The following is a 13,496-nucleotide window of genomic DNA, read 5'->3' on the forward strand; positions in this document are numbered from 1 at the left end:
AAAAACAGTGGCAATCGTTTGCACCACATAGCAGGACTACGAACAGTGACTTTATTATCAGTTTCAAACCATCCTTAAAGTCTCTCATCCAGCAGATGAAAACACCCCACATCTGTACACCAGTATTTCCTTCTGCTGGTGTAGGTCACATACAGCATCATCTTAATTTCTAACACTCATTTTCAACCCCGATTTCAGAATTACAGTAGGGACTGATTTGGGTATTCTTACAGTGAACAACATGGTTTCAATTCTAGTGTCATGAAATATAGTACACAATCTGTCCCAAACAGCAATTCACTCCCGATTTTGTCTTGTAGAGATTTCCTTTAAATGAAGGTATTTTCACACTTGTGACCCTCTGTGAATACAATCAATAAAACAAACTACTGATTAATAAGATGATCAACTACAAAAATGAGAATAAATGTACACACTTAAATCACTAATTATCACAAAAGTATAGCAAGAACATGTAGAAGACAGCAGTGTGTGAAGCTCCAGTAAAATACTATGTGTGAACTTTAAACTTGCTCATCAGCTTTGCTGTCACTTCCTCACAGAAAGAAGAATGCCTTATGTCAGATAACCGGAGACCATGAAAACAGACCTTTAAAGATAAACACATAATGAAAATATTTTATGTGATGTTTTCAAATATACTTGAGAGAAGATATAAACTGATCAATGCTGGACTTTATGTATGAATTTAATGCATCTCTCTCTACTCCTGTGACAAAGAGATGTATTTTGACACTCCTGCTGCATAAAAATAGAAATCAACAATATGGTTCAGGGCTTCCTGATTTCACAGAACTCAAGGTACTTGGTTGAAAAACCAAGCACCAGTGGCTACTTTGCACCACAACAAATAAGACAAGAAGGTTTTCCCCACACTCATTTTGGAGCAAAGTTAAACTGACCAAGTACAGCTTTAACTGGCTACAGTACTGATGAAGATGCGGCAGCTGTTGACCACAAAAACTCTGTGTGGACTTGCTGGTAAACACAGGTGCCCAACATACACCACGTAGATAATATGTCACTATAGTAAACCAACCTTTCACAGTCAAAATCTCCTAACTCTGAGAAGTAACCAGGCAAAATCACACCATTGTAATTCACCTTCTGTTTCCATTGCTTCCATAATTCATCTGTCCACTCCAGATATGAGGACCTTTTTCCTGTCTCATTCCTGGGGGGCTTCTCTATACTAAAAACATTCGCATCCCATCAGCTACACAAGTTGCTTGTCTTGCCACACTTCAGTTTTACCTCAATATAAAACTCTAAGTGCAAAACCAGAGTGTATTAAAAGAACTGTCATAAAATTGCAGTTTAGTGTTCTATCTCCTTCCCTCAATAACTGAAGCAGCAACTGGGCTACAGCTGACACAGCTACTGCTGCTGCTCTGAGAAACAGCAATTAGGAGACCTTAAAAGGTTTATTCTTCACAGGTAATCAACATTTGAAGTACTAGGATTGCCCCAAGTCTAGGAAAACCACAAATGGATCACGGAGTATGAGGAGAAATTTGCATTTAGAGGAGAAAAATAAGTAACCTTTTGTAAATCTGGAGAAATTTAACAAAATACTTATTTACAAGCCTTGACTAAATGAGTTCTGGTTTGAGGCTAATTGGAATATTATAGTGAGAGAAATTAGATCTTGGTTATAAAACAATAATAAAATCTATATCATTCATTGTTTTGCTAAAAGGGATAAAAAGCCAAAATGTAAACAATTTGTCCCTCTTTGCTCTGGGACACTTCTCCTTTCATTTTTCCTTTGCTCCACTCTAGCATCTTCCACTAACAGATAACAAGTAGGTTTTGCTGATTGTTTATCTGTCTGGGTGAGAGAGAGGGTAGCTCTGAGCCCCTTCTGGGTTTCTTCTGTTTGTCCAGGAGGGAATTTGGATTTCTGTGTTATTTCTAAATTGCACAATTCTAAAATGTACAGTTATATAACTGCACATACACTGTATGTATATGCTTGTAAATTTAGCTTTGCTGTAAATACAGTTTTATCTTAATTCCAACCAGTCTGAGCTGGTCTGGTAAATTTCAGTTGGTGGGGGAGGGAGAAGTTCCTAACCCACCACAAAATGCAAGACCAAGATCAACAGTATTAGTGTAATATGACTGACATCACTCTATGATGGTGTAAATGATTCCCAATTTTGAAACCAGAGAAGAATTACCTGCTCATAACCATTTACAGAAGCACATCAACCAAGCTTTTCAAGTTTCCTTTTCCAACACTAATAATACCCCTTAAGGATGTAGCAAATTCTTATCTTCAGCACTTCACGTAAAGAACCAAGAAAATCAGTGTATTGTTTAAAGATAGCCCTCTCAGAAAAAATCCTGGTGGGGGAAGAGAGAAAAAAAGAATCTGTGTGGTCTCATGCACAATACACTGAATTTCAGCAAGACCAATGATCCTAAGGTCAGTAACTGGCAGGATTATTATTCTGATGGGTACTATTCCAATCCTGGATGACAAAACTTTTCCTTGACCTGAAAGCAAATTTGGAAAGAACTTCCAAAATCAAAAAGGTTTAGAGGCAAAGATTACACAGGAAACAATAAAGCAGGGAGCCAAGTGTGTAATAAAGCATATAGGTGAATTGATCATTGATTTAGTTTTTCAGCACATAAATGACACATAATTTCTGGAATATGACTACTAAATTAATCTCCTGTGATTTTGCTGGATCCAAATTGAATTTTCACATAATAAAGAATGAAGGAATGTTAAAATGTAATGCACTTATTTAAAACTTTTCCTAAACAATGGAAAATATTAACAAAACAAAAGACATCATCACAGAACAGAAAAAAAAATACTACAATTAATAAAATTGATGTAATACAGTCTTGTCAATGGAAGACAAACTTTGGCATAAAGAAAGCACTGGAGAAAAATGCATAAACACAACCAACCAACAAAAAAATCTCCAGCCTTTACCTCTCTAAAAGATAAGCACGAAGTATGAGTCTCTCTGATCCTAATTTACAGGTTATTTTAGAGAAAGATGGATTCACAGCATCGAAGACCAGAAGGACCCTTTTAAAGTATGACTTTTTGTATATCACAATGACTGAGAGCTGGTAAGTCACAATTCTAACCAAAGGAAGTTAAGGAAGTTGCATTAAACTTTTCAGAAAGTTTTTGGCCTTGATTTAAAGGCATCTTGAGAGAAAGACTTTATTTCTAAAGCTAGTATGCTTTAAGCACTGCAGAGGAAAACAAACGAGCAAAAAATCTCCACCAAACCAACTGTTTCTAAGATATTGTTTAAAAATACACCTACTTGATTTACAGCACATGAGTGAATTCCTTATTATTCAATATTACCACTGCCAATAATGACACAACCAAGTTCATAACCTTTGTGGAGCTTACACAAAAACATTTACTAATGCAACAGCTATGTATGTATCTTAATGGTGCAGAACTCAAACCCTCCTAAGTTATCTTTCAAAACCAAGATGCATGGAATTTCTACTAATAGGACAGATGTTCACTCACCTGAAAATCTGAAACTTTGCTCTTAGTATCTTACTAAAAGTACTCAGGTTTTTAAGATAGCAGTCAAATAACAGCAAGAAACTGACTACCTGAGCTAAAACGCAGAACACCTATTGCACACAAAGACCACTGAACAAGCCAAACTACCCTCTTCATGTTAGCAAAACATTAAAAGCAAACTAGTAGATTTTCACATATTATGCTTCCAGGAATCATCACAGGATAGCTTGAGTTGGAAGGGACTTTAAAGGTCATCTAGTTCCAAGTCCTCTGCTGTGGTCAGGGACACCTCCCTCCAGACCATGTTGCTCAAAACCTCCTTCAGCCTGGTCTTCAACACTCCCAGGGATGAGGTATCCACAACTCCCCTGGACAAACTGTTCCACTGTCTCATCACCATTTGCCAGTAGCTGCTAAGAATCCTTGCACTTCTAATGGGTTCATATATCACACTGACAGTAACAAGGTAAAATATATTTCAGTTGCAGCTGGGGAGGTCAGCTCAACAGTATCACTGCAAATTCCAAATGAAATATTTACAAGTATGAGTTGTCACATACATACTACCAAAAAATAAACAGAGGTGTTCCATTTTCAGGGTGCAACTATTCTCAAAGAGAAAAAAATAATCTAACCCAGAACTGACAACTATAAACATAGAGATTGTATAAGAAATGACGACAGGAAGCACCCCAATGCAATAAAGCAGTATCAAATGCCTCTGTATGAATTCCAAGATCCAACTGATTGAAACAACTGAGATACCAGTAGCTAAACAGGTATGAATTCTTTGCCTTAAATTAATTTTTGAAGAGTTCAGCAACCATAATGTCATCCTATCACAGCTCTTCTCCAAGGGAAACAAGTGGCTATACAGGGAATAGCAGAAATGATAGGCTCAAAAATAAACAGCACCGGTTAAATGTTTGTTCCTCATTCAAGGGTCAGAGTTTGTTTTATTTTTCAAACACTATAGAAAGAATCCTTTAGAAAAAGGCATTTTTAAAATTATTGCTGTTCTGTGATCCAAATGTTAAATTACTTTTCAAAATAAAGTGTTCAAATTACAGGATTGTTTCAGCTGGAAAAGACCGCTAAGATAGTACATCCAACCCTCAATCTAACACCACTATGGCCATTACACCACGTTCCAGAGGGCCATGTCCACACGTTTCTTAAACACCTCCAGAGATGGGGACTTCACCACCTCACAGATTCACAGACTGCATCAAGTTGGAAGGGACCCTCAAAGGTCACTTTGCCCAACCTACCTGCAGTCAGCAGGGGCACCTCCACCGAGATCAGGCTGCCCAGGGCCACATCAAATCTGATCTTGAATGTCTCCAGGGATGATGCCTCAACCACATCCTTGGGCAACCTGTTCCAGTATTTTACCTCTCTCATTGTAAAGAACTTCCTCCTTATATTCAACCTAAATCTACCCCAATCCAGTTGAAAACCATCATCCTATCACTACAGGCCTTTCTAAACAGTCATGGAATCACAGAATGTCAGGGTTTGGAAGGAACCTCTAGAGATCAAGTCCAATTCCCCTGCCACCTAGCACAGGCCACACAGGAACACATCCAGGTGGGTTCTGAAAGTTTCCAGAGAAGGAGACTCCACAACCTGTCTGGGCAGCCTGTTCCAGTGCTCCACCACTCTCATCATAAAGAAATGTCTCCCTGTGTTGAGGTGGAATCTCCTGTGTTCTAGCTTGTACCTGTTATTCCTTGTTCTATCACTGTGCACCACCAAAGAGACCTTCATCTTGGCACTCACACCTCAGATATTTACAAACATAGGTAAAATCCCCTCTCGGCCTTCTCTCAAATCTAAACAGCTCCAGGTCTCCCTGTCTTTCTTCATAGAAGAGATGTTCAAGTCCCGCAACCATCCTCATAGCTCTCTACTGGACTCACTCCAGCAGGCCCCTGTCTCTCTTGAACTGGAGAGCCCAAAAGACACAGCATGCTAGGTGTGGTCTCACCAGGGCAGAGTAGAAGGCGAGAGGAACCTCCCTAGACATGCTGGACACACTTTTCTTAATTCAACCCAGGATGCCATTGGCCCTCTTGGCCACAAAGGCACACTGATGTCCCAGGGATAGCTTACTATCCACTAGGATGTCAAGGTCTTTCTCCATGGAGCTGCTTTCCAGCAAGACAACCCCTAGTCTATACTGGTGCCTGGTGTTACTCCTCCCTAGATGCAGAACTTTGCACTTGTCCTCACTGAACTTCATCATTCCTCTTAAGGCAGTGTAGCTAAATGGGGGTGCAGGTCACTAACTATTCTCTCTTGGATTGTGGGGACATTACTTGAGAACAAACTCAAAGAGAATACAAGTAACACAGCTCAAGCCATTTGCCTCAAACAATGGAAGTTAAGGCTTAGCAAAATCTGCTATTTCAGAGTCTTACCACATTATTGAGCAGGCTTTGCAGACACCATTCTGTACTGCAAACCAGCACTGAAAATTTTATAGATCCTACATTAATACCAGTTGCTACATGACCTTTTACATTATTGCTTGGGGGCAGCAGTAATAATGTTATAGTAACAAATCCAGAGTCTGTGCTTGAACAATGGTTTCAGCTATACTGCTATTTAAAGAACTGCAGATGTTGATAATATGTAAGAAATAAATCTAAAATCAACATTTAATGAGAAAATGCAAGAGATGGACATCCTTTGACTAAAAAACAAATTCCAGCTAATCCTAACTGCTTCCACAAAGCACAGGGTGCAGTTAGAGAAGTGGGGGTGATATGCAACAGCATTATTTACAAGCCTTTCAAAACACGGATAAAATAACCACTCTAGAAACATTTGCCAATAGGGGTTGCAGTTGTAATGACAATTATCTGAGCTATCAAAACTGATGCATTCAAGGCAGCACTTAACTAGCTGATGACTGAAACTACACAGAACAGCAGTGATCACATTAAAAACTTAATGCATCGTTTCCCAGAGCATAAAGCAGGTGACAGAATTGCAGAAAAGGAGATGGATTATTTTACTTTTATGTGAATAACATATGAAAACATTACTCCAACTCACTAAACATTTCTGCTCAGTAGCATGAAAATAATTTTCCTGCAGACTGTGCTAATATGCTAGAAAGTCGCTGGCTTGAGATGCACAGTGACAGCGTACAAGCTTCTGAAAAAAACATGTACACACACACACACAGATATATAAAGCAAAGTACCCTGCATTGCTTAAATCCAAAGCAAAATGCAATGCATTCTAGGATTAAGAATGAGAACTCCAAGTGTTTACACAATATGGTGATTCCTGCTTTCTTTAGAAGGGTGGAGTAGGATCTCAATCTGCTTCTGGAAATGAGCTGAACTGAACAGACTCAGCACTTTGAGACAACCCCCCAGAAAGAACGGCTCTGCAGAACACATATATGCATCTTCCTCTACCAGATTCAATTAACCGTTATTTCAAACAATGCTGTAACTGGAGGAGGAAGAGCGACTTTGCTGAGATTCTAGTTTTCAAAAACAAAGAACTTTCACTATTTTTAGGTCTACACATCCAATACCAGCTCACTACCTGCCAGGAACAATACTCCTTGACACAATTCTCTAGAGTACTGCTCCACCTCCTTCTCCTCACTACACTTATCTTCAAGGCACAATGCTGGGAAATGAAGAAGAGCATCAGAAAACCTGAATCAGTAGATGTATCAGCTAAGCCTGGCAGAACTTCAAGCTTTAGTCTTGAAAAATTCTTCAGTACCTCTTATCAAAAGTTGAAAGGGATTTGCCTCAGTACTCCTGTCTACATGGTACTGTGATGGTTTGGCTGTTACCTGCCACCCCACCCCCACCCCCCCCCTTACGAAATCACCCAGACTAGACTCAGCTGAGATGGAAGTTAAAGAATGAAGCTTTATATTTACAGCTTAGCACAATATACAAGCAGATGTTTACAAAATATACAACTATACACAGAAATAGACAAGTTAAAAGTAGTACAGAAACACAACACCGCTCCCAGAAACCAGAGACTCCAGGAGGGGCTCGCAACCACACTTCCACCTTCTTTCCACCCCTCTACTTATCCCAGACTTTGCCTTACATGCCAGGTGAGTTTGGAAGATTGGTCAGGAGGTTAGAAAGCAGAAGGACTAGTTACACAGAAAGCAGGCCAAGGAGTAAAGTACAGGCACCCAGAGACACACACCAACTGTGTTACCTATGTTTATGTTCTTGTTTTTATACATCTCAGCAAGCCTATGAGTGATGTAGACATCACCACTGTTTCCTTTTCACAGCCTATAATCTAATTTCTCTCACTAAAATATTCCAGCTAGTCTCAAACTAGCACAGGAATCAGTCCTCGAATCCCCAGTGTCAAACACCCTGCATTCTGAAGTACAACCATACACTTCCATAGAGACCATACACTTCCATAGAGCACTGCACTTCACATCATAAAGCACTTATTCTAATGCTAATTCAAGGGATAATAAATAATAAATCTCAGGTAGGGAGGTTGTAGCCAGGTGGGGGTTGGTCTCTTCTCCCAGACAACCAGCAAAAGAACGAGGGGACACAGTCTCAAGTTGTGCCTGGCGAAGTACAGGCTGGATGTTAGGGGGAAGTTCTTCCCAGAGAGAGTGATTGGCATTGGAATGGGCTGCCCAGGGAGGTGGTGGAGTCACCATCCCTGGAGGTGTTCAAGAGAAGACTGGCTGAGGCACTTAGTGCCATGGTCTAGTTGACTGGATAGGGCTGGGGGATAGGTTGGACTGGATGATCTTGGAGGTCTCTTCCAACCTGGTTGATTCTATGATTCCAGTGGATCTTCTTCATCAAAATAACTACTTATGAGTTTGCCTGCAAATCTGTCTTCCAGATGAACCCGGTCAAGACCAATGGATACAAAGGACGAGACACCACACAATAATTCAGCAAGAGCATAAAATGGCAGTTGCATGAAGGGCAACGCATCACAGTTTGCTCATGTAGCAAACTCTTTGTAGCAGTGCTTCACATTCACACACCAGCTCTCTGCAGCAAGAAGAAGACACCTGCAATGGAAACCTTGCCAGTTCCGTTTCAGAAGGCAATCACATCTTCCAATACATTTTGGGAAAAGCTACAGCCTCTCTTCCTCCCTCTTGCCCATCTGACAGGTATGTTTTCACCTGCTCCTTATCTGCTTCCTTCTCTCCAGATCAAGCCACCTCTCTTCTAGATCTATAGTCGGAGGATACTGTTAGATCCTTTCAAGCCTGACGTTCATAACCAGAAGCTTAACTTAGTGACCAAAAGTGACAGAAAATTATTTCCAAGAATGAAACTTGGAAATTAAGTTCACAAAATCACACAGCTAGTTCTAATCCCAGGAATTTCTGAACTCAGTATACTTCAAGCACAATGCGGTACTTGAATGACAAAGGCACTGGGACATCCCTGTACGAAGTGGACAGGAAGTCACACCAGTTGCTAGAGTTATTTGTTTCAGACACCAGCATCTAAATAACCAAACACAGCCTATTTCAAGGACTACAGAAAGGCACGTGCTAGGAGGACAAACTGGCATTTGCTTAATTCTGACAAGAGTCAGAATCATCACTTTTGTACTGCTTTGATAGACAGACAAAGCAGAGATAAGACCAGGAATGCTAGAGAAGGCATGCAGAGGAACTGAAGAGGAACAGGGAACATAGAACAGATCCAGGAAAATCACAAAACACAAGTCCATGGAAAATTATTTCATTAGGCTCAATGCACAAAGTGATGTAAATTCTTTCACTTAGGTTTTCAACACAATTATGGGAACTCAGCACCACACATTCAAAAATCCTTTCTCTCTGCTACACCGAAGCAAACATTTTCAAGCTATAGTGATGAACTGCTTTCTTATACTTCCTTTGACAAGGTTTGAGTATATAACAACAGCCTTCTGGATTGGTATTTGTTTAGAACTAAATGTAGAAATCACAGCTAAAAACAAGCATCCAGAGTTAATTAAAAAAAAAAAAAAAGCTGCAAACAAATCTGTTTCAAATCACTTGGGAATCAACTTCAGTTTATTTTTATAGGCAAATCAGTATTCACTAGGAATCCCAACAGCTGGCCACCAAACTATCTATCTGCCTGATAACAAAGTTCTTGCTCCGCAGGCCCTACAACCTTTGTACATTCAGAATAACTAAGATATTACTCAATTCTGCCCTTGAAGCTGAGCAAGCATTTCTCTCTCTGAGATGTGCTTTTCTTAGCTGTGCATCTCTAAATCAAATAAAGAAAAAAAAAAGGTAGAACTTAACTAAAGAACAGGCCGTATTCAACTCACGTCAATACATGCACATCTGTTAGGAGCACTGTTTCCCAAAAAGCAATCCACAAAGAGCAGGAAGCTTGCACGGTGCTGGATTGCTTTCATTCACACCTGCTTAATTACATGAAAAACAAATAAAAAACTCCAAGCATTTTTCAAATATCAATTTCCTTGCAACCAGGAGCTAGAGTCACTAAAGAGTTGTTTCCAAATCACGGGAGCTGCCTTGCACAGGCAGCAGCTGGACAGTCCTCGATCCACAAGACTATGAAATGCAGCACATAGTACTTTGCTGTTGAGCCTTTTTCTGTGTACCTGAAGGTGTTCAGCCTCATACAAAATTATAATCTTTTTCAAGACCATGAGACACTCGAGTTCAAGATCTTGAGAGAAGAATGCTGAATTACATGCACTGACAGACTGAAAAAGAAGCCCATTTGACTCCTACAGGACAATACAGTGGGCTACCCCTTGAAAAGCATATTAGCCATAGCAGTCCCTGCACTTTCTCATTCCTGTTTGCAGCTATCTGGAAAAGGAAGAGGACATTTGACACAATATTCAAAATAAGCTTCACACTGACCAAAACCATACTGTTACTTTTAAAATCAGCTCATGCTAGGGAGGTGTGCTGTAGAACCTCAGCATGTGAGAAATGAAAACACTCTCTCCTCAGAACAAGATTTAAATACCGTGAAGTATGTGAGGATTAGAACTGCTCAACAGCAGGGAAGAAAATTAATAGTTGCTTATTACCAAAGGATCAGCCTCCCTAAGGAAACAAAAAAACTCCAGAAACTACATTCCTACATGGCATTACTTATTGCATTGTTATAAAAGGGCTTAAAACCAACTTTAACTGTGGAATTTCCTAAGCCCTGGGTACTTTCATTGGCAATCAACACATTCTCTTAGAAGTCTGTGCTTCTTTAATACACTAATTTAGTAAGAGCTTTGTGCAGACCTTTCATGAGCAAGGCAGCAGTTTCATTTGCGTATGGGGCTCCTTACCCAAATCAGAACTATAGCAGCACTTACGAGATACAGGATATGGGCTTCCCGACCTTCTTTGGAATAAGATAAATGAAAACATTTTGGCAAGGAAATAATCCCTCACAAGCAGAACTTTCCTTAGAGGCTCCAACAGCTTCTCATACTGAAGAGCATTGTATTCAACAAAAACTGAGCCCCTAACCTTAAAAGCAACTGTGCTTTTTGTTACCAAATAAAACAATGCTTGCTAATAAAGAAGGTTCCCCTCTTGCTCAAAAGTGACGCTTCTATGAAAAATTTAAACATGAAATAGAGGGACACTGTAAACTGAAATTCTGGGTAGGAGCTCTTCAACAGTTTGTCAGAATACAGAAAGATGAACAACATATCCAAAAGCCTGCTGTCCACACAGTCCCACTTTTTCTGCGTGGTCTTACTGCCTCTAGCACATCTCTGAGCACTCACTGAGCCAACGTGACTCAATAATCAGGAAGAAAATTATGACTCTTCCCTCCCACACTTAGTCATTTAAGTTTTCTCCTAAAATAACAAACTCAATATGCTCACCAGAAGGTCAGACAAGTGTCAGGTCAGCACAAGTATTTCGAGTGTGAGGCGCCCACAGCATGAACCAACACCTTGCTGCAGCCTTCAAAAGACTAGATGTCAGAATTGCCCCATTTCCTCTCAAAAGCAAATGGGTCTTCTCCTCCCTCATTATAAATCAAAACAAAACCCAGTCTGCAGTTGTTGGGCAGCATAATGTAGAGGATCAGCTCAAACGGCCACACCAGATCAGATGCCAAATGGTCATTGGCATTAGCTGCATACACGAATAGGAACATACTTAAACATAATCGTCTAGAAATAAGAGGAAAAGGTGAATCAACATGACTAGCTTGGCTTGATGGACACATCTCTGACCTTGTCCCAGTAAAATATATTACTAAAATATTTGCTTAAAACAGTACAATTTGTGTATTCCCAATACCCTTTGTGCACGTCAAATGTATTTTCATCTCTCTTCAAGATGTTAAAGAAAAATCTATGTGAAAACAGAACTGAGTTTCCAAAACAAAGCAAGACCAGCGCAAAAAGCAAGCAGAATTGAAACTGCGACGTTTCTCTTCTCAACGTCTGTATCCACAGAAGTGAAAAGTTTCACGATGCTGTCAAAACACTCACTCACATCACCTTCTCCAATGCATATGATCAAAGTGACAGGTCCGAGGCATCCTCTGATCTTCTGCCACGAAGTGACCAAATTGTGCTTCGTAATTTTCAAAGTGCTAAAGTCCAATCGGTAACTCCACACGATGACAAGTCTCACTGCTTTCTTTAAACAACCAACCCCTGCCACCACCACCAAACAACCGAACCCTCAAAGCCTGCCGAGCACACAGTCCGGTCTCTCTACAGACTCCCGGACGCGTGTAAGCTCATTTTTAGAGCAAGCAGAATCTCCGCTTTATCGCCTCCTGGCTCATACTACTTCACACACAGCCTGCGGGGGCAAGCCCGGCGTCACCCTCGTCTCGGCCAGCAGCCCCCAGAAACGGGACGCTGTCCAAGCCGCCGACCGCCACCACACCCGCCCCGCATGTCCTTGTGATCTCAAGCTACCCCCGCAACTCAGCGGCCCCGTCCCTCCGAGCCCCCTCGGTCGCGCCTCACCCGGGTGAAGCTCTCCCGCCTCCAGCTGCCCCTGGGGCCCCAGCTCGGGGACGGTGGGGGTAGGCGGCCGAAAGCCTGCGAAATGCCCCACACCTGTGAAACGGCGACGGCAGGCGGCCCAGGCCTAGCGAAATGCCCCGCACCTGGGGGGCGTGGGGGCTGCCTGAGAGAGCCTCGGCGCTACGCAGCAGAGCCGTCACCCCACGGTGGGGGGACGAGGAGAAAGAAAAGGGGGCTTGCAAGAAGGAGGCTCTTTTTTAGCCCTTTGTTGGCGAGGGATAAGGCTAGCTCGGGGTGCGGGGCCACATGCCAAAGGGGGAAAAAGAGAGGTGAGGGGGCTCCCTCTCCCCGCAGCAGCGCCCCGGAGGCTTGGTTTCCCCTGCCCGCCCGCCTCTCCTGTCGCCAGTCACCAGGCTCGCCCGCCGCCACCCTGCCCGCCCGCTCTCGCACCCACCTTTCTGCGCCCCGGTGCCCCGCGGTGGCAGTAACAGCAGCAGGAGGAGGCTGAGGCGGAGCAGAGAGACCGCCTGCCGGGTCCCCGCGGGGAGCGGCCACCCCAGGCTCACCATGCCCCGCGGCGTGGCCGGCGCGGCCGGCAGTCCGAGGGCATCGCGGGCTGCGGGGCGGCCGTGTCGGGCCGCGACTCTGCCCTGCGCCCCGCGGCCGCCAGCGGGACGCGCCTGCGAGCCAGCCAGCCAGCGCGCCGCCCGCCGCCCCCCGGCCCGGCCCAACCGCTTCCGGGGGCTGCGGGGCTGCCCCGCTTCCTGCCGCCCGCGGCGCCGGGGGACCCGCCGGGACCCGCCGCCTGCCTCCGCGGCGGGGAAGCCTCCGCCGCCGGCCCTCGCCGCGCCCTGACCCCCGCGAGGGTGTGCGGGGAAGGCGGGAGGCTGCTGGGGAGAGGCCTGCATGGGGTTAACGGCCCCGAGACTGAGTCCCGGGGGCGCCGCCTCTAAATTTCTTCGTTATTCCGCGGCCGTCCTCCTTT

The 13,496-nt window shown here is 43.0% G+C and overlaps 1 protein-coding gene across 1 annotated transcript in view; it reads right to left on the reverse strand.

Moving 5' to 3' along the window:
• DCBLD2 (discoidin, CUB and LCCL domain containing 2) overlaps nucleotides 1–13,156 on the reverse strand; it is a 48,703-nt gene extending 35,547 nt beyond the window's left edge. The window contains exon 1 of the mRNA XM_064143205.1: nucleotides 12,966–13,156. Within this exon, the coding sequence (XP_063999275.1) occupies nucleotides 12,966–13,080 (115 nt within the window). The 5' untranslated portion in view covers nucleotides 13,081–13,156. The remainder of the gene's footprint in view (nucleotides 1–12,965) is intronic.
• Nucleotides 13,157–13,496: the final 340 nt, after the last annotated feature.

This window comes from Pogoniulus pusillus, chromosome 5, assembly GCF_015220805.1.
Source record: "Pogoniulus pusillus isolate bPogPus1 chromosome 5, bPogPus1.pri, whole genome shotgun sequence".
Lineage (NCBI taxonomy): Eukaryota > Metazoa > Chordata > Aves > Piciformes > Lybiidae > Pogoniulus > Pogoniulus pusillus.